General features: G+C 45.3%; 1 protein-coding gene and 1 long non-coding RNA gene across 2 annotated transcripts; one reads left to right on the top strand and one right to left on the bottom strand.

Annotated features, from left to right (window-relative positions):
• The first annotated feature begins 501 nt into the window (after positions 1-501).
• METTL14 (methyltransferase 14, N6-adenosine-methyltransferase subunit) lies at positions 502-16,601 on the top strand. Its single transcript, XM_058837192.1, has 11 exons — positions 502-664; positions 775-863; positions 1,585-1,672; positions 5,772-5,852; positions 6,222-6,309; positions 8,671-8,761; positions 10,251-10,392; positions 11,652-11,744; positions 12,411-12,527; positions 14,695-14,905; positions 15,768-16,601. Exons 1-11 carry the CDS (start codon positions 599-601, stop codon positions 16,079-16,081), a joined length of 1,380 nt encoding a protein of 459 aa, XP_058693175.1. The 5' UTR covers positions 502-598; the 3' UTR covers positions 16,082-16,601.
• Positions 16,602-16,841: 240 nt separating this feature from the next.
• LOC131578484 (uncharacterized) lies at positions 16,842-20,442 on the bottom strand. The gene is made up of 2 exons (XR_009277509.1): positions 19,240-20,442; positions 16,842-19,145 (listed from the first exon to the last, which is right to left on the bottom strand). It is a non-coding gene; the product is annotated as an uncharacterized LOC131578484 (long non-coding RNA).
• Between the last annotated feature and the right edge of the window lie 799 nt (positions 20,443-21,241).

Genomic DNA, 21,241 nt, shown 5'->3' with positions numbered 1-21,241 from the left:
CAGAGGAGAGGGGAGACAGCAGGAAGCGATGAAGACACCAAAAATCAGATGAAAAGAGCTGCTTAGATTATTCTCCCTCCCAGCGGAAGTTTCTAAAGGATGAGATGAAAGCAGAGCGCGAAGGTTAACCTGCGAATAACCACACAGGACATTGGAACTGGACATAAGGGATGTACTTTAGGAAAACCGCCCGGGTGCTTAAGCGGTCCCGGCTGTGACAGGGCCCGAGCTGGGTATCGCCTCGGGCCGCTCGGTGCAGCGCAGCGCCTGCGGGGAGCCGAGCACTGCTGGCACACACAGCGGGCACACAGACACAGATACAGACACGCACACACACACACACACACACACACACACACACACACACACACACACACACACACACACACACACACACACACACACACACACACACACACACACACCACACACAGTGGGCACACACACACACACTGCGGGCGGGCACACACAGCGGGCACGGCGCGGCTGCCGGCGGCGTTTCCCGGCGGGAATTGCGCGCGCGGAAGTGACGCGCGGGCGGGAAGCGGCGGCGGCGGCGGGAGCGGTGCCGGTGCTGGGGCCGGTGCCGGTGCCGGCCATGAACAGCCGGCTGCAGGAGATCCGAGAGCGGCAGAAGCTCCGCCGCCAGCTCCTGGCGCAGCAGGTACGGCCGGGAGCAGCCGGGCACCGGGGCCAGGCGGGACCCAGAGCGGCCCGCGGGGAGGGTCGGGGCCGGGGCGGCCGCGGAGTGACTTTGTGTTTCCCGGTCTGCAGCTGGGGGCCGAGAACGCCGACAGCATCGGCGCCGTGCTCAACAGCAAGGATGAGCAGCGGGAGATCGCGGAAACCAGGGAGACCTGCAGGTCGGTATCGCAGGGCGGTGGCTGAGCACGGCTGGGGCTCGATAGGAGTACGGGCCCGGGAAATGCGATGGGATTGCGCTCGGTGAAAGAAAATTCCGTAATTAGTCAACTCAGAGCCGCGACTAAGACGAGTAGGGTCTAGTTATTCCTTTCTAGGAGCATCTTGGAAATACGGAGTGACTTTTGTTTCTGGTGTTAAAAAGCTACCCTGTAGGAAAATCGAGATCTGCATTTAGAATGGGCTGTCTGCTTGGGTCCCAGAGCCTTTCGTGCTTTTGCTAAGCACAGTTCTGTCCAAAAGTTCTCGTGAAACTACGGAATGTCTAGGGCAGAGCAGCTACTGCTTATCAGTTCTCACTTGTATGTGTGAACAGGCTTAATTTTGTAGAGAAACTGCTTTGGGGTAAAACAAGCTGTACCTTTTACAGCAGAAAAATGGAGAGGAATGAGCTTAATTCTGTAGCTGCAGTGCTTTGGTTAAAGTAAGCTTTACTTTTCTGAGCAGAAAAATGAGAAAGGCAAGGGAATGACTCTTTTCAAGAGTTCTGTCCTAAATAAGTTGTGGTGAACTCAAATATACTGAGAGGGAAACAGCTTTTCATGTGTGATAATTTGACGTAGTTTCATATTTTTAACATGCAGTCAAGGCAAATTATCAAGATTCCTAACACTTTTCTTTGGAGACCGAAACTTTTTTATGAGGATTTTTGGCTCTTCCTAGGGCTGCTTATGATACCTCTGCACCAAATGCAAAACGTAAATATCCAGATGAGGGAGAAGCTGATGAGGAAGAGATTGAAGAATATAAGGTAAGAAAATGAGGAAACAGTTAAATAACTCTGGTATTGAGTCCCTGAGGTGCTTAGAAAATGTGTGTGCATATTCAAGTAAATGTGATTTGTGTAGATCATTTAATGTGTGTGTTCCACAGTGGCATCTCCCTTGATGCCTTCCACTGCAGAAGTGTAAGAGGACACAGGTGCTACACGGTTCACCTCAGGTGCGACATAGGCATAGGTACACTCACCAAACCCCAATGTGTGGAGGCTTAGTTAGTGCTGCTCCCAGGAGGAGGCAGGCCTAGGTGTGAGTGCCCACAGGGAACAGCACTGAGCCGTGGCTGGCTGTGGGAAGAGGTGGTAAAATGTGTGTGCTTGGGTACAGACAGAAAGAATCTTGACCAGAATTTCTTTGTGTCGGAAGGAAAGCCTGCAGTTAGCCATGGAATGAGACAAGGGAGGCTGAGGGTGTCTTCCATCTGTGCAGTGCCAAGGAATGCAGTTCTGGATGATTGGGAAGAAACAAGGGATTCTAAGGGAACTGGAACTAAGAGGCTTGGTTCAGGGTGTACTTTCAAGTATCCAAAATGTCCAGGAAGAGTTAGGTTGAAAAAAACAAACCAAAATGCCTGCATGGTCATTGAAGTATCAAACTGTCATGCCCTTCACTTTTCAAATGCTCATCCCAAAGCTATTTGACAGCTTTCTCCTAACGCAATGTTTGGGCCAAGATGAGAGATGGAAAGAGATTAAACAAAGGCATGATTATGATACAGCTGTCTTTATGATTTGCTTTGGGATCTGGTTGCAGTGTATGTCCTCCTCCCTTTTTTCCATGTCCTAATAACCTTGTTTCTGTGGTCAAATCGAATCCATGTCAGTGTATTTTTGAAATAATGCAGTGTCTGCTATTCTCCTGGATGCCTGAAATAGTCGTTTCTTAAATACAAAGCCTTTGTCGTGTTTAATTTCTGTTCAGGTTTGTTAATCTTTCTGTAATAATGTCCATCTTTTATCTTACTAGACTAAAAAGTTTATGTATGATAGGATGGGTTTTGATGATTTATTTTGAAAGTCTCTCTGTAAAGGGACAGACATTATTTTTAACCTGCTAAGTGTTAGTCTGTACATCCTGTTCAGTGAAGAAATTGTTACCATGAGGCAGAAGGGTGTTCGTGAAGCAGGATTTTTATTCTTGCATTAGTGATCAATTAATACCAATTAATTTTACTTCTTCACCAAGTACATGGTTGAAGAACTTAATTTTAAATACCTATGAAGTATATATGGGTAAGTCACTTGGGTTGGCAAAGTACATGAATCCCACCATTGAGATTTTCTTAATCATTGTGGAGAAGACTTACCTGAGGTGGGCTGTAACCACTTGACAGTGGCCAGACTTTTTCTCTATTGTTGAAATGGAGGAATATTTTAATAACGCTAGCTCAGAAAAAGTTCAGTTGAGCAGATCAGCAGACTCAAGAAACTTAAAACCCCTGAATAGAACATCTATAGTGGAGTCATCAGCTGTTTCCTGCAGGCATTGCTAATTCCTTATTGGCAAGGAGATGAGAACAGTAAAATTCCATCTGCATTTATGCAACTTTTTCCTGAGCTCTCTGAGCCTGCTTAAATTTAGTCCTGTAATATGAACTTGTACAAAAATCTGGATCCTTAAGGTGTCAAGCCCTATTGTATTGTGTTTAATGCACCTTAGACAAAAGCAATAATGACTTAACTTGCAGTGTTGTGGACAAGTTGTCCAAGTTTGCTGGTTTTGTTGGGGAAATCAGAGGTATTTCTGATGTGAAGGGACTTGTGTCTATGTCCCTGACTTGCAGTGTTGGGTTCTATGTGACGGGATCAGGTAAGTCTTCTGAAATTATTTAAAATTTTTGTACCCTGGCTTCAGATTTGGTGGAAATGAATGTACCCTCAAACCTGAGTGAGAGCAGTTTTTGAGATAAAAGGTGAAGTATTTTACTTTTCTCAGCCATGTAGGCACATCTGATGCAAAAAAAGAAAAAAAGCAATGTGTTTTGGTGGTTTTTTTATTATTATTCATATGTCTATTTTTATTTTTTTGTAGATTAAGTATGAATTTATAGTGGTGGTACTTGATAAGGCTCAGGCTGATGTGAGAACAAAGGGCAGCACTGACTCCAGTCTTGGAGCCTGGCTCTGCCGTGCCAGCCTTGGGGGGTGGGTGATAGGGAAGAGATACACTATGGGAAAAATGAATAATGGATATTTTGAAGTCAGAAAGTTGAGTTGTGGTTTTGGAGAACTCCTAAAATACTCTTTCCTTGTGGAATTGTTACAGTTGTCCCAGGGTTAGTTGAGCTCCCTGTGTTTGAAAGTGACGTACAATGGGATTAGAATCTCTGCTGCCACTGGCAGGCTTTTCACCACCCTCTGGGAGCTGAGTGCTGCTCCACCTGCTGCCTTCCCCAGGTGATTTGACTCCATTGTTTGAACCTGTATGAGTGTCTGGTGTGTGGAGTTTTCACTTTGTGTGGAGTACAAAACCGCCTGTGGTTCTATTTTGCTGTCTGCCAGCCAAATTCAAGACTGCCCTGTTCTGCTTGGCTTGTGCAAGCGGAGGCCTGGGATGTTTCCATGCCATTGTTATGGAGGCTGAAGAAGCTGGTTGAATCACGGGTCACATGTATCTCCAGTCATTTCAAACAAACTGTTTTAATCTTGTGGGGAGTTTCTGTTTCCCCAGATCAGCAACTCAGTAGCAGATGCTTTGGAGAACAGGGATAATTAATGTGCAGGAACCTAGTATCTTGTGTTACTGCTGCTGTCATTCTGTCTCTGCTGGGACTGCGTCCTTTACCTTTGAAAGTTGGTGGTGTGGGCTTTTGCTTGTGGCCACAAGACTCTTGTTAAATCACTTATGAAGGCATAAAAAGAACTGGGGTGACTCAGGTATCTAATGAGTGCTTAGCATCAGGAGGACAAGATTTAAAGAAAGATGGAAGGGGGAAACAGGTGTAACTTAGGATGGCATAAGAAATTTTTAGTAAAACTGAAGCTTTCAGCTTTTTTCTTTGGCCTGAATAACACTTGCTGCTGCTTGTCTGTACATTTCTTTTCCTTGCAAACACTCCTGCTGTTTCTGATAGTAATATCTTTTTTTTGATCCGGTTAAACAGACAAGCAAAAAGACTGTGTATCTCTAAGTTCATCACCTGAAATGGGAAGGGGAAACTGTGACTCATTTATCACATCAGGCATTTCAGAAGTTGATTCAAAGCTCCACTATGGAAATAACAGATAAAGATTTTGATGTTTAGAGAGATCAGAATTGGGAGGGACAACATTTTGGTTTTTATTCTGCATTCAGACAGCTTATGTAGCATAAGGTAAATAGAGCTGTAATAATCTGGCAGATGATACCAATTAGTAGTTCTTCAGTTGTACTTGGGTGTTTTATAAATCTGTGTACTGGGTTGATCCAGGGTCAGTGGGAAGGCAGAAAGTGATGTGAGGTGAGCCTCTCTTGAGTTTCCGTTCCGAGTTCTCTGTTGGATGTTCAGAGTACATATGGGTGCAACAGATCTCTGAATCCCAGAAATCTGTTGAATGAAAAGTCAGCGGCTCTCTAGATATTTTTAATGTAAATTTTGGGCTATAGAATAGGAATGTTAAAGTTACATTTAAGGACAGTCTAGATGAAATACTGACTTGTACCATGAGCTGTTTCTGCAAAGCGTGGGCTTTGCTAAAACTGGCAAGTAAGAGATGATTGGGTGGATATAAATGCTCAGAAGTTCTGCTGCAGAAGAACTTTAACAAAACACATACTTTCAGTCCCAGGAATGAAAGTTTGGTGGGACAAAAATGCTAAGTTCTACGCCTTGTAAAGCACTGTCAGGGGCTGGAAGTGAAGGGTTCTTATTTTTCCCTGCTTTCAGGGGCCTTTCCCAGTAACACTCTCCTCATGAGTGAGACAGGTGCAGACTTCTTGGGGAATGGCTAATTTTTTTCCCCTCTCCAGCACTGGAGCTGGATCTGCTGTTTGTAGGCAGCCCACTTCTCATTATGATTCTGCTACTTAAGGAGAGGACAGAAACAGCTCAATCTTATATGCACACTTGTAATAACCTGCTCTGTTTCCAAGGATGAAGTAGAGCTGCAGCAAGATGATGAAAACCTGCCCTATGAAGAAGAGATTTACAAAGATTCCAGTACCTTTCTTAAGGTGAGCTGCTTTTGTGATTGGAAGGGGTAGTCAAAGCTGGACTAGTTGTGTTAAACTGTTTCTGCAACTGCTGGGATCTGAAATACAGCTTTAAAGCTGAACTATTGGCTTGGAATTCACAGGTGCAGAAGTTGCCTGTGACAGATCTGACTGTAACTGGTGTTTTCATTGTTCTGAGGCAGCTCACAAAGAGCTGCAGGAATGGTGGGCTTGGTTTGGAGCTAAAAGGATGGTCTTGATGAGTGAAACTTAAAAAAGCATGTTAAAAAGACAATCTGCTTTCTCATTTATCAGACTGACACGTACAGTGTGTTTGTGTATGTCCAGTTATCCCCTGTTGTTCTCACTGAATTTCTTCCTGTTCTCCAGGGCACTCAGAGCTTAAATCCACACAACGATTACTGCCAGCACTTTGTGGATACAGGGCACAGACCCCAGAACTTCATCAGAGACGTTGGTATGTCACAGCCAGGAACTGAAGATGACTCCTTTGATTCAACAGCACTTGTTCTTCTTCCCCCTTTTTAACTCCTTACAGTTTCTGGGAAGCGCTGGGAAGAGATACACAAACTTTTCCCAGTTTTCTGTCTCAGTGTGCATCTATATCAGAATAGACATCTACATGAATGGTTTTATTTTCAGTTACTTAGGAGGTCATTGTTACCAAGGCTGCTCTTAGCCTTGGTTTTACTTAAAAGTGTTTCTCCAGGAAGATTTTTTTTTTCCAAATTAAGCTCTTTTTATACCAGAAAGTAGATGAGTTTAATGAGGAGATCTTGAAACCTCTGGAAGTTTACAGTTCACCTGTCTACTGGCATATATTGCCTCTTAAGAGTGTAAAGTGTGGGAAATACTGACATTTAAGTCAGGAAGCAATGTGGATAATGTTTCCCAGCTAAATTAGGTAACTGCTGACAGCTGGTTAGAATGCCCAGGTTTAGAGTCTGTTGCTTTTCAAGTTTACATGTATCCAGACAGGACTTGCTACTGAAATGATGCTACACTGGGCCTTGAATTTAAGCTTGCAGGGTTTATTTCTCAGAATAGGTGCCTGGCATTTGGTTTTTAAAAGGAGCAGGACATCTCCCTCTGCTGTTTATGCAACAGTTCTCTGTATTTTCTCAAGTGTAAGATTGCCTGAGCAAGGGGTTGTGTTTTTAGATGGCAGCCCAAAGAGTTTTGGTTTGCCTCCTTTGCCTCTGCTTTTGGTTTTCTCTTCCCTGTATTTTGTGAATGCATCTGTGAAACACATCTGGAGAGGTTTTTTTAAAAAATGGGCTGTTTTGACTCAACTGGATCTTTCTCTTAAAAGCACTTGGGCTTCACACTGATGTGTATTTGAGGCAGTTTCACACTTCCTGGAAATGGGAAGCAGCAGCCCCTGTTGTGTGCCATGACATCTCTGCTGTGTGGCAGGTGGGCAAGGGACAGGACAAACACTTATGCAGGTGTTGGTGTGGAGATGAACACAGCAGCAGCAGCAGCAGCTGGGCCAGAGCCTTGAACGGGGCTGAGCTCTGTCAAGCTGCACATTGGTGAGCGCACGTTTCCTCCACCACAATCACAGCTCTGCTGAGGGGTAGTGGATGTGGCCCAAAGAAAAACAAGTGGTTCTGGAACAGCCAGCTGTATCTTTTTGATTTTGATGTTGCTGTTGGAAAAGAGGGAGAGACCTGTGGGTCTAGTTTGAGGACTTTTGATTGAAAACTTTTGATTGAAAACCCTCAAACCCTAGTTTGTCTCTGCTGCCCATGGGTATTGGACTTAAAATGGCTGGAAGCAGCACAGTGGTGGAAATGAGGAGAACAAAGTAGTTTTAAGCTGTTACATATGTAAAGAAAAGGATGGAAATAACTTTTAGGTGTTTCATGCACAAGTAGCAAGAGATGATAAAGGTTAGGTACTGAGAACTTCGCTTTTATCATTGCATTCCTAGGATGGGACTTAAGAAGTTTGAATTAAAATACGGAGAGAGGTGAAGGGTTTGTGGGTTTGGTTGAGGTTTTTTTCCCCAATTTACTAATACCATTCCAAGTTGTACTTTTAAATGAAAATGAAGCCTTTTAAGTAACTCCTGCTAAAGCTGAAGTGCTACTGCTTGGGAAGCAGGAGTGGCACCTTGTTGGTTTATGCTGAACCTGCTGCTGGCAATAGCAAACCCATTGTCTCTAAGGGAGAATGATATATACTTGAAAGTATATTTTCCTTTTTACAACATTTGTTGCAAAAGACCTAATGAGGATTCTCTCCTTTGCATTCTGTACACATGAAAGGTTGGAAAATTGACATCATAAAGGTAAATGTACGAACAGGTGTTCAGGTCTTCATGACTGCCACCACAGCACCAAATCTCAGTGAAAGGGTTGCCCCAGGGAACCAGCCACACTCCAGGTGCCACCTTGGAAACAGTCATGCAAGATTACACAGACAGTGCTGTGAATTGATGTTAGTCAGATCTTAATAGAAATTTATGGATGGGGGGAAAACCAAAATAACTTCTTTCACCATCCTGGCACGTTGAAATGAAAGGTTGTTTCGGTCTGGTAACTGGAGTTGTGAATCCCTCATCCGTTGTAGTGCTCTGGAGAAGATCAGAGCGTAGACACTGCATCAGTAACAGCCCTGATCAGCTGGGTGAGGGCAGGAGGCTTTTGTCAAGTACTGAATGAAAAACTGCTTTAAAGGGTTTGCTTTGTTCTAACAAAAATTAAAATGAGGCTAAGTATTAACATTTGCACCTATTCAGAATACTGGACAATGCTTAATTGATAGAGATTTACTCTGTTTAGTTGTTAACTTCATGTTTTCTTCTTCTTAGGCTTAGCAGATAGGTTTGAAGAATATCCAAAACTTAGAGAGCTCATCAGATTGAAGGATGAGCTGATATCTAAATCTAACACTCCTCCCATGTAAGTGTTCTTGTGGAAAATGCCTTTCTTCTCCAGACCTGTTTGAAGTTAGCTGTCTGCTTTGCAAATCTCTATCTTCAGCACCTGCTTAGAATTTACATTTTCTGTTTCTGTTTGTGTACACAAATGAATCAATTGAAGCATGGAAGAGTAAGATCACTCTGGTTTTGTTAGTTTAATCTAGATGTTTAATGCAGTGTATAAACTAGATTTTCTTTCTGGTGTGTGATTATTTATAGTCTCTAAAGCTTTGATTTTTTTAAAGACCAAATTGTCAACTGATTTGGCTGCAGGCTTTAATTTGGGAGCTAAAAGAATGTCATGTGGCAGTGAACCTCATGTCACCGTGTGTTTTATGACAGCAAGAAGAGCTTTTAAAAATTGGCCTCTTATTACAACCTTAGCTTTTCTTGTGGCAGCTGGGTTTTGTAGAGTGTTCAGCTAATTATCTCAGTATCCATCAATTGCTTTGGAGCTGAAGACAACAATGTTTAGCTGACTGGAAGTCGTTTGTCCTTACTGACTTGGAATTGCCTCAGAGTTTATGTTGAATGTCAAACACAGCCTCAGTGTGCAGCGTGTTACTCCAGGGATTCAGACCTCTCTGAACTTAACCTTATGTTTGTCCTGTGCAGCACTCCTAATCTATACCACAAAAATCCACCTTATTTAATGATAGTCATTAAACCCCATGAAATAGTTCTGAGTGCAAAGTGTGGGACTCAGCCTTATCTTCTAAGGGAGACATGTTTTGGTCATGAAGTAGAAAAGGGGGAAAACCAATAATGACATGCTGCCTTCTGACGGCTTGAAGTGCACATATGGAATCTCTTCCACACCCTCTCTGGGAAGGCAAAGGTGGTGGTCTACTGATAGCTTTAGAAAGGTCAAAGGAATTTAGGGGAGGACAGTGTAATTTTTTGATAGTGGTAGGGCAGTGAGTGCTGTGCAGGTGTGGAGGAGAGTTGTGTGTGAGTGTGTATTTAATAGAATCAATGTGAGGGGAATTTTGCTTGGTACAGGAATAGAGAAAGACATGTATACTATATAAAAGTAACAATGTTTCCAGTATTTGGAATCTTTGGAATCATTCTAAAAATATCCCACTTTCCCAGTTAGCCAGGCAGTGAGTGTCTGCTTCTTAAATGTTTATGTTTCCTCCTGTTACAGTCCATGGGTGTACAGAAAGTGCAGCGAGTCTGCACGAGGTATTGTTGTACAGTCTGAGTGGACATCTGATTCCTGCTTGCTAAGTTAGAGTCCTAAAGACTGTTTATTAAGACTACTTAAAAAACACAATGCAATAGCATCCAGCCTCGATTAAGTGAGGATATGTAATGGATCTCCTCTGGGTTTTGAGCATTTGATGTGTAGAGCCCACCCAGGAGACCCTGCTCTTATCTGGCTGCACAAAGGGGCTGTTTGGAGTGTAGATTCCAGGCCACTGTTTCACCTTGTCCAAGCAGTCTGGCATCTTCTGTTTGAACAGGTATTTGCAAGCAGACTTGGAAGCCTTTGATATTAGGGAACTGAAGTCCAAATTTGATGTGATTCTCCTGGAGCCACCATTGGAAGAATATTACCGAGAGACTGGCATTACTGCCAATGAAAAATGCTGGACCTGGGATGATGTAAGTGAAGAACATTTCATACATTTGTTTAAGCAAATAGTTTCAGGGTTGAATTTAGTAAATACAACTTTTGTTCTCTCTGAGCCTGGCTGAAAAACTGAACTTAGTAATAATGGGTTTCCTCTCTGCCCTCACCTTCACTGAGGTTTCTGTTTGATTTTTGGCTGTTGAAATACCAAATGTCCATTGAAAATATTCCCTTGCTTCTTGAAATTCTTGAGCTTCTTAACGTGTGCTCTTTAATATGCTGGTCTTCTAGTAAAAAGTGCAGTTAAGTTTGCTTCATTGACATTCCTCCATTCTCCAAGTATTAATTGAGCAGGAAATTTTAATGGTCAAACCAGTAATAATCCCTAGAAAATTAACAAAAGGGATAAACCTCTCTTGTGGAAGTCTTTCTCTGGTGTTTATTCAAAAATGTTGCCTGGCAGTGCTGCCCAGGGAAGAGGCATTCCATCCTAACAGAAAAACTGGAGTGTTGGAGGCAGGACTCACCCTGCTAGTTTGGAGTTACATGCTCTTAGGATGGCTCCTACTGTGTTATTTTTCCTCGGAGAGGCACTGAATGAGGCTTGATTTGATGTGTTTGCAAGTTAGAGATGAATCCTTTCAGCTTGCAGTGACTAACAGATGCTTTGCATCCGAAGTTACTTCATCTTGAATGTTACTCATTTGTCATTGTTGAACCACTGTTCCCACAAATTCTGGCTGCTTCTCCTGAAGGTGAAAATGGAGAGAATGTCTTTCCTATTTATTGATAGGAATTAAGCTGGGATTTTTAGAACCTCTTCACAGCTCTCATGTAAGTACTTAGGAAAAGAAACAGTACTGTTGCTTCTGTATTAAATATGTTTGCTGCCAGTAGAATGATAAAACAAAGCAGGGATTTGAGGAGATCATTTGTGTTGTATTGGTCTTCTAAGTCTAGCATTTTTTGTAAAGGTAGGATTTCTGTTTGTGATGGTTCCATCCCAGACAGCCACTTGCTCACTCCCCCACCAGTGGGATCAGGGAGAGAATTGGAAAGGTAGAAGCTGGAAAACTCATGCCTCGAGACAAGGACAGTTTAATGGGGAAAGCAAAAGCCATGCACACAGGCAAAGCAAAACAAGGAATTAGTTCCCTGCTTCCCTTGGGCCCTCAGGTGTGCTTCTTGATGGTTTCTGTGACAATTCCTCAAGATTCATGATATTCTTCCTGATACAACTGGTGGTTCGTATTTAATTCAGGAACACTTTTATTGCACTTATTATTACTAGATCATGAAACTGGAAATTGAAGAAATTGCAGCCCCAAGGTCATTTGTGTTTCTGTGGTGCGGCTCAGGCGAGGGTCTGGATCTCGGCCGAGTGGTAAGATGTTGTTTTAATTCAATTTATCAGGGGCAGGCTTAAGAGTTTATTTTTATCTTTGACTTTTCCCTGTGTAGAATTCTCAGCCCTAACTACAGAGGGATGTTTCGTTACGTGATTTTAAATGGCATTAACTGTTTAAATACTGTAAATGTCCCGATGAGTCACTGGCTATGTGAGGAAGCATAATTCCTTGGGGTCTTGGTTTTGATGTGTGCGTGTTCACAGAGGAGCAGGTTGCCAAGTCACAACTTTCTTAACAGAAGTCTCAGTAGTTTTCTGCCAGAAATCTTCATGCTAGGAGAAAGGTCCTACTGTTTCATAAATTGAGATGCAATTGTCATCTTTCTGCGTGCCAGGGAAACGCTGCACTAAGAATTCCCAATTGGCTCCTGCTGTGCTGAAACATTCTTTATTTAGTCGAGCAGCGCTTTCCATGAGAACAATTCACAGGCAACTGTTTAAGGGCAGCCTGTGGTTACTGATCTATGTGCTTCAGCTGTTTTTCAGTCTGAAGTTGGCCAGATAGATTTGGTTTGGTCATAGATGGGTTTTTGTGGTAGCTGGACAGTCTTAGAATAAGAAAAGTCAAGTGTCTAAGTGAGTGTTCAGGTCACTTGATGTTTTTGTGTGGTGTGAACTGTTTTACTTGTTTGTAACATTCAGTGTCTGCGCAAATGGGGTTACAGAAGATGTGAGGACATTTGCTGGATTAAAACAAATAAGAACAACCCTGGCAAGACCAAGACTCTAGACCCTAAGGCTGTCTTCCAAAGAACCAAGGTAAAGGATTGGCTCCATTCCTCCTCTGTTTCCATTCTGTGTCTGTGTGCTAATGACACACCCGGTGTTAGAGGACTTCCAAGTTCTGTTCTGCAAAAGCACATTTTATGGAACTAAACTTAGCAATAGAATTTGACTAAATTAATTGTCAAAAGAAGTCTTTAAATCTGTAGATTTTAACCGAATCAAAATAAAGTGTAACTTTAGGAGATTGGCTATTGGTTCTGAAGGCACACGAGCAGGTGTGCACCCAGAGCTTGGACCCGAGAGAGGTCTGGGGGAACCAGGGGGCATCTCCTGCCTTCCTGGAGGTGATTGTACAGCACAAGTGATAGAATGGGTCAGCTTGGTTTAAAACAAACATTTGTTTTTTAAATGCTTGGTGGAGGATGTGTATTGAAGGAGGTGCAGAGAAAAAAGTGTTCTGGTTTGTGACTTAAATGTCTGTTGTTCAGAAACTTAGAGAAGTGTAAATGGGACTCATAAATAATTGTTTTGGGCATGTTTAAGTGTAACTGACAGTTTTACTGGGTACAGAGAGCTGGTTGGCAATTTATTCATTTCAAGTGTCAGTGAACATCCTTCCTCATTCATTAATCATTCATTAGCCTTAAACATCCTCAAGTCTGTCTCAAATTGGCCATTGTTGGGAGTATAAACTTCCCTTTAGGATATCTGGAATCTTTCTTTGACTTGCATTTACATTAATCTGAAGTTTGTTTGAAAGTGCGTTGTATTAATTATAAATATTTATAAGTATAAATATTGTGTGTTTATTGCAAATAGTTTTGCAAATATGTGAAGTTTGCTTGTGAGGGCAAGGTTAAAACTAACACAGGAGGATTTGAGGGGACTTTGTCTTTGTTTAGCAAATAAAAATAGTTTCTGGTATGGGGGAATTGCTCTGTTTATGGAGTGAGAGTTGGGCTGAGGTCACTGTTTGTGCTAAACTGAAAATGGAGTGAGTTTGCTCTGACTAAACGAACAGTGTTGGCAAGCTGTGTTTGCCAGTGCTTAGAGCAGCTTCTGCTCTGTTGGGCTGAGCCATCTCTCCATGGGTGCTCAGAGCTGTGCCACCTGTCAGAGGATCCCAGGTGTTTGTGAGTGACGTGTGTGGTATGGAAATGTTTGGGATAGTTCTCCTAAGGACTGGACTGAGGAGGCTTGGCTTGCTGGGTGATTTGCTTGGCAGTATCCTGCCTTTCACTAAGGTAGATTCCAGGTCCAAACCCCTGTTGCTGGAGTGCAATACCATCTGCACAGATTTGACAGGTCTGATGTTGTGCCTTACGTGTTTACCCACCAACTCTGCAAACCCTTTCCAAAATTTGGGAATGCTGATGTGCTCCTGTCTGCAACTGCTTCCTGAGCCATCTGGTGGCGCTTTGTGAGTCAGAGTCTTTTATGCTGGGGAACGTGGCTCATCCAAGTTTGATATTCCCAGAAACAGCTCTGAAATGACTATGTAGGAGCCTCTTTTCATCCTGGAACAATCGTGGTGATTCCTCAGTCACGGGTGCCACATATCACTCACTTGAATTGGTCTGCAGTGTTGTAGAAGGAAGGAAAGCAATGCATGTTACAGCTCAGGAGCACCTGTAATGCTGATGAGCTGCCTGAGAGTGCCCTGACCGTGTGATAGCGGTTGTGGGCTTTTATGCAGTAAGATCTGGAAAGGAACCTGAGGGGAGTTCCGTGGGCTACTTTATTAACAGAGGTACAATATCAAAAAGTACATCTTATTTCCACTCCCTATTTTATGACTGAAAACTTCTAAAATTATTATATTAATGAAATCAGGATCAGAATGCTAAGACAGGTATTAATCATAATTAATAACCATTCCTTGCTCTTGCCATCACATTTTTCTCTTCTGCCTTGTGGAGACTTCTCAGCCTTTCCAGCCTAAAGTTCTGTAATTGAAGTCCAAATACCTGACTTCAGCCTTGCTTTGCACACCTCCTGGTGTAGTTTATCGAGCTTCAGCTTAAAGTACTGCTCTGCTTTGTTTTCAAATGGCTCCTTGGGTAGCTCCAGCTTTTCTACTCCAGTTAATTTCTTTCCTGTAAGAGCGGGGTGTGCCGTGCTTAGAACTGCCCTGCTGTCCCTTGTGCTCACGTGGCACAGCAGTAGGGGTGTGACAGGTGACAGCTCTGTGTGTCTGCAGGAGCACTGCCTCATGGGCATCAAGGGCACCGTGCGCCGCAGCACCGACGGCGACTTCATCCACGCCAACGTAGACATCGACCTCATCATCACCGAGGAGCCTGAGATCGGCAACATTGAGAAACCCGTGGAGATTTTCCACATCATTGAGCATTTCTGCCTCGGGCGACGGCGGCTTCACCTCTTTGGGAGGGACAGCACGATTCGACCAGGTAACTGCTGTGCTGGTTTGGGTCAAACAGTGAAACTCATTTCAGGCTCCTAAAGAGATTTCCAGATCTGTGTCCCAGATCTCAAGGAGATACATTTTTGGTGTGTGTGGAAACCTGTCAGTCACAGAACTGTTGTTTGGAAAGCTTATGACAACTATGATTTCTATATATTATATATATATTTATATTTACTATTTATATACTATTTCTATAGTTTTTTCAGAAGAGGGGTTTTTGTTAACCAATATTTTTACCCACCCATGTGTTTAATTCATCAGTGAGCATAACAAAATCCAGTTGAGATTCCTTTTCTCCCATATGTTTACACTTCTCAGAAAAGTGATTTCTTTCTTTTCAACCCCTATGAGCTGAGTGCTCTTGCCGGTGTCTGAAGATGCAGTATCTCACAGTGAGTGCTGCATCTGGCCTGGTGCAGAGTGCAAGAAATGCACGGATCAGGACACACGGTTCAGGTGTTCAGTCCTGCTGCCAGTGGATTTTGTGTGTCAGTGTCTCACAGAGTCAGGTTACTCTGGTTGAACTTCCATACTTTTTAAAAACACTGTTGTGGTATATAGACAAGTAGGAAGAAGGGGTAGGGGCTGGTGAAAGCACAGCATCAATGTTGCCACAGCCGTGGGTAATGAAAAAAATATAGAAAGTGAAAATAAGCCCTTAGAAATACCCAGCTAAAATCTGAACTTTGCAACGACCCTAGAGGTGACTTTTCATTCTGTTCAGTGCCACTGATGTGTAGGGGAGTGTTTCTCCTCCTCTCTTGGGTGTTCATTCCCTGGGAGAAGTTCAGCAGTGAAGCCTGAAGTTTGTTGTTGCTGCTGCTGACTGTGGTTTTGTTCCCAAGGTTGGCTGACGGTGGGACCCACCCTCACAAACAGCAACTTCAACGCGGAAACGTATTCCTCGTATTTCACGGCTCCCAATTCCCACCTGACCGGCTGCACCGAGGAGATCGAGAGGCTGCGGCCCAAGTCCCCGCCGCCCAAATCCAAGTCTGACCGGGGCGGGGGAGCTCCCAGGGGAGGAGGAAGAGGAGGGACTTCGGCAGGACGGGGAGAAAGGGGCAGGGAGAGGAACAGGACCAACTTCCGCGGTGAGCGGGGCGGCTTCAGAGGGGGCCGTGGAGGGACCCATCGAGGGGGATTCCCAACCCGCTGAGGAGGTGACAGCTGCTTCCCACACCTCGCCTGGGAATCTTTTCTGTAGTCTTGTTTTTCCTACAGTGAATTCCTCTGGGGACTCAAGGCAGATGACTTTTACAATTGCCTTGGTGCACGCCGTTGCAGACAGTCGGCCTTGCAGGTGTGGCACAGCCCCTCGCCCGGCCACGTCCTGCACGGGCAGCACTGAACTCAGAGCAGAGAGCACCGGCCCTTCACACCACGGGTAGGATGGAAGTGACCTCCTTGCTCTTCGCTTAGGAACCTTGCAATGTGGAGACTGCTTTTTCAACTGCATTTTCTCCAAAACACAGATTCCTCCTCCATCTTTGGAGGTCTGGGTTTGGACTGGATTGCATTAATACGGTGGAGCAGGCACAAAATGCAGTTCTGAATTGCATGGTCACGGCCAACTTGCTGTCCTATGGAAGAAAAAGTGCTGTGTCTGTATTGACACCTATTTTAACTTCTCTGAAACCAAGGAGCAAATGAAATAAATAGAATTCTATTTTTTCTTATTTGGTTTAAACTTCCCAAATTATTCCTGGGAATAGGAAAAGGTTAATTTTTAATTTGTGGTGTATCTGCACTCGCCTGTGGGGTCAGTAGTGGCGAGCGTGGCAATTCTGTGCAGCTGTGTGTCGTCCTTCCTGCAGAGCACCAAGTTGTGCATTTCTGTACAGCTCAGAAGTTGTGCACAGGCCTGGGTTGCTCCTGGGGTGGGGATTTTCCCCAGCGTGTCTGTAGCACCTTTGTTCCCCGGAGGGAGGGAGGAGCAGCGTCACTGCAGAGCAAGGACTGCACACAGAGCGGTGTGAGCCTGTGGAACACGGCTGGAACTGAGCGCTGCCTCTGCCTGAGGGTGGTGCACACATCTGGGAAGGGCTGTTGCTGATCCAGTGCAGTGTGGAAGGACACTGACTCCTTTCCCTATGTACAATGTCTGTTTTTAGCAGAACCACAGCTCTGAGCTTCTCGTGTGGTTCTTGGTAGGCTGAACAAACCCGGCTTTTGATGTCTCAGGGTCTGAGGTGTGGGTTTTGGAAAAGCGGCGTTCAAGTCTCAGTGTTGCTCTCAAAGCCCAGCTTTTAAGTGACTGTCCTGTAAAGTAGCAGATTATTAAACATGTTTATCAAAGCTGATGTGGAAATATCTTTCTTAATATTTTGTGGGTTTGTTCTCCTTGAGGTTTTGGAATTGCCAAGTGGTTTCCTCTGTGCTGCTGTAGACTGGAACTGTTCTTTTGATTTGGAAGGTTTTGACAGGCTGGGGAACTCCCTGGCTTTGGTAGTGTTGAGCAGGGATTGCCGTGGTGCCAATGGAAACTGCCTGTTTACAGCTTGTTTCTTCCTCTGTCATATGTGCACATCTGGAGAGTGACTGGATTTGGGGGAGTTGTAAAGGTAAAGTTCATTTGGTCACTGGTGAAGTTTGCCATAGGCTATAAGGAACAGAGAGAAGGTAAATGCCCTAGTAGGGACACTTCTTATTTGGTGATTTTTGCCCTGATTGTGTTGTTATTGAAAAAGTAATGGCACTTTACCTTAGGAACACTGCTTTTGTGCCATGGACAAATATTTTCTTGTTGTTCACTGAATAGAAAACGCTAATTTCCATTTCCCCCTTTCAGTTCCATGCCCAATACTGGTAGTTCAGTGAATGGGCTGCTCTTAACATACACTTGGGCTAAAGGGAAGAGGAGGGTTCAAAACAAGGGGATCTGATGTGCTTCTGTATCAGTTTGTAGAAGCTGCGGTGCTGCTGAAGACGTCACTGACTGGAAAGAAGTGGCAGGTGATGGAGGTTTCTTGGTTCCTCCCCTCAAAGCAGAAACAGCTCAGTTACTGTAAGGAAAAAAAAAAAGAATAGTGCTGCAGCAAGTGTTAGATTAGAGCTGTGTGGATGGGCACCTTTGCCTGCAAAGTCTGATGTCTGTGTTGTTAATGAGCAACTGATGGAATGTTTTAATTGAGGTTAATGGACAAGGAACTCCAGCTCTGCATTGTCCGCCATGAAGAACAGCACTACCCCTGCTCGTCTGAAGGTGGCACTTGAGCAGTGACAGACTGACCAAGGCTGCACAGGTAAGGCAGCAGGGCAGGGCAGCGCGCTCCCAAATCCTGGCCCATGTCCCTATGGGGAGAGATCACACTTGGGAAGTACTGGAGTGAGACACAGTCCCACATGCCCCATTATACAGGAAGAACATCAGGCCATTTTCTTGGTCACTGGGATTTGGACCACACAGAAATGGTGACTAGAGATGAAAAGCTTTTAATCCCATTAGTGGCTGTCAGTTAATTTCTCACTTGTTGCACTTCCAGAGGAAGGGGAGGATAAGGCTCAGAATCACTGAGCTAATGGAATATTTATTCCACTTAGCACAAGTAAACGAAGACTTCATTTGAGCATGCTCTCTTGGAAGATAAAAAAGCCTGATGAGTTTCTTCCTTTCCACTTTTATTAAATGCACAACGCCTCCAGGCTGATTTGGGGTGCCTGTCCTGTCTTTCCATTCTGGAGGAGGCTTGGAGTCATTGCATTGTCTTGCCCCCTGAGAACTCAGAGAAGGATTCAACACCTGCACTGACAAGGTCTCAGCATTTGGCTTCAGAGGGAACTGAAGACCCTGGGCAGGAGCAGGTGACTGGGTGTAAATCAGCCAGCAGCTGGAGAATTCTGTGCACTCTGACAGTGCTGCTTACAAGAAGCTGGCTGGAATGCTGGGTGTGCTGGGCAGGTTGGCTCTTGAGCAGTTTTGAAAGCAAAAAGCTCCTGGCAGTGCTGCTGGCAGCTGTAGCACCAGCACACCTGTGGGTCTTGGGGACACCTCTCAGACATTATAGAATAAGTTATTCATATTAACATCATAAAAACTCCTACAGTCTGTAGAGGGGGAAGTGAGGTTTAGCAATGGAGAACTGCTCTTGTATAGAGAGGTCACAAGGAATGCCACAGCAATAACAATTGCCATATAAGTAATGTCACTTGAGTACAAAAATGAAGGCACAGGTCAGTGTCCAGCAGCAACACCTCTTTATACAACTGCCTTGCACTCCATGCTGTGTTAAAGAAAATACACAAAAGAAGATCAGTGTCCTATTAGACAAATGCCATGTACCAGGGGACTCCCTTGTAGCTCAGAGCAGAAAATACCTTTTCCTTAACTGTGTTGAGCAGTTTCTTGTCATCTCTGTTTTTCAGCTTCCCTGGTGCTTCTGCAGTTGGCAGAGAAGAGTGGAAGAGGAACAATTTCCCAGCACATTCTGCAGCCTGTTCAAAGACACCACGCTGGAATAAACCTTGGCACAGTTCTTACTGCAGGGTTAACAAGCCCATATTCACTCACTGGGGCTCAGAGAGCAGAGGGCACTTGCTGCAAGCTCCTCACAGCTCAAGAACTCATTCCCACCCTCAGCACCTGGCGCAATGAGCCCCCAAACCAACGGGGGCTTTCCTGTCAGTGCAGTCCAGCACAGCTTTGCTGGCCGAGACGTTCCAGCAGCCCCTTCTCCTGAGGCAGGAGGAGGAGCTCCTCTCTTGGAGACTTCCCACTGGATACAGGCATTATGCAACAGGCATCAAAATATAAATTCTCAACTGGATCAAATTTATGGTAAATGCAGTTTAACAGAAGAATTCAGCTCAGGCACACCGCTGTTCCGTGCCTTTTTATAAATGGGTGACAATTCCATCCCTGCTGCAGATTCCACACTGAAATCTACACTGCAGGATGCAGACACATCAGAAATCACCACCTTCACAAAACATTCCACGTTTCAAAATCAGCTGTGGCTTTCTAGGAACACCAGAAGTCTCTGCTCTGGCAGAAACACAACTGGAGGCAGCACCTGACCTTTAAAATGGCTGAAATTTCACCCCTGATATTTCAAGAACAGTTACTTTTGATGACCAATGACAGTTTATCCAGTTCCTTTGAAGAAGCATTCTGCTGAAGGACAAAAGACTTCCCAAATACTGTTTGACCTGATATCTATCAGGAATTAATGAAACTGGTTTTAATAAAATTTCTGAGGTGTGTATGTATAAACAAAATTTGGTTTTTAATCTCTTCATCATGGTTGTTATCCCTCTTCCTCCCATTGTACTGTCATGTACTGTCACTATTGTTCCATTATTATGTATTTATTGTTTCTGATTCCCCTCCTGATCCCGCTGCGAGGTGCGAAGTGACTGAGCGGCTGCTGGGGAGCTCCCAGAGTCAGCCGGCGCTGCCTTTGGGGGCTCGGAGCTGAGCCCCAGTCCTGCAGCTGTGCCTCACAGAGACCCTTGGCTGTGTTTTGGGAGCTCAGAACCAGACTCACCCCATCAGTTTTGGGCTTCACAAAGGGCGGCGAGTGCCGCGTTTGAGGGGCTCAAAATTCACGCTCAGAGCTTAAAACCAGAGACCGAATCGTGCGTTTTGGACTCTGAAACCGGGCTCGTGTCCGGGCTGGATTTGGGGTTCAGGCACAGTGACTGAGCCCTGGTTTCGGGGTTTCGGTCCGAGCAAGCGAGTCCAGGCTTCAGAGAGCAAGTGCCGCCGATTGACTCTCAAAGCCAGGCTGCGCTGGCCAAGTGCAGCCAGCGATGAACCGAGCTGAGATTTGGGGATGTGAAAGCCCGGTCCCTCCGAGAGATCTGGGCTCACAGAGAGCAAGTTCTGCATTTCAGGGGCTCGAGGCAGAGACCAAGTCCCGCGTTCTGGGGATTTGGCTTCACAGAGCCTCGTGTTCGGGGGGCTTGAAGTAAACGCCAGCTGCGGTGCTTTGGTGTTCAGAGCGGGCTCGTTCGGGCAGCGTCAGTCGCAGCCGCTCAGCTCTAAGGGCCGCCTTTGGCCCGGCGCCACGGAGAGCTCGGAGCCGGCGACTCGGAGCTGCCTCTGGGGCCGGCGGCGGAGCCGCGTTTGGGGCTGAGAGCGGAGCCCGAACGCCGCGTTCGGGGCCAGGGGCAGAGCCCGGCCCGGCGCGTCGGGCTCCGCTCGGGGCCCCGGGGGCTGCCCCGGCACCGGCAGAGCCCCGGCTCCCCGCGGCCGGAGCGGGACCGTGCCCGGGGCCCCGAGCGGCCGGAGCGGGAGCCGGGCGCGAACCTCCGGCTCCCGGCCCGGCCCCGCCGCAGCGCCCCGGGCTCGGAGCGGCCCCGCCGAGAGCGCCCGGGC

Source organism: Poecile atricapillus, chromosome 4, assembly GCF_030490865.1.
Source record: "Poecile atricapillus isolate bPoeAtr1 chromosome 4, bPoeAtr1.hap1, whole genome shotgun sequence".
Lineage (NCBI taxonomy): Eukaryota > Metazoa > Chordata > Aves > Passeriformes > Paridae > Poecile > Poecile atricapillus.
The sequence above is the reverse complement of the archived record's forward strand: the minus strand, read 5'-3'. Positions and strand labels throughout refer to the sequence as shown.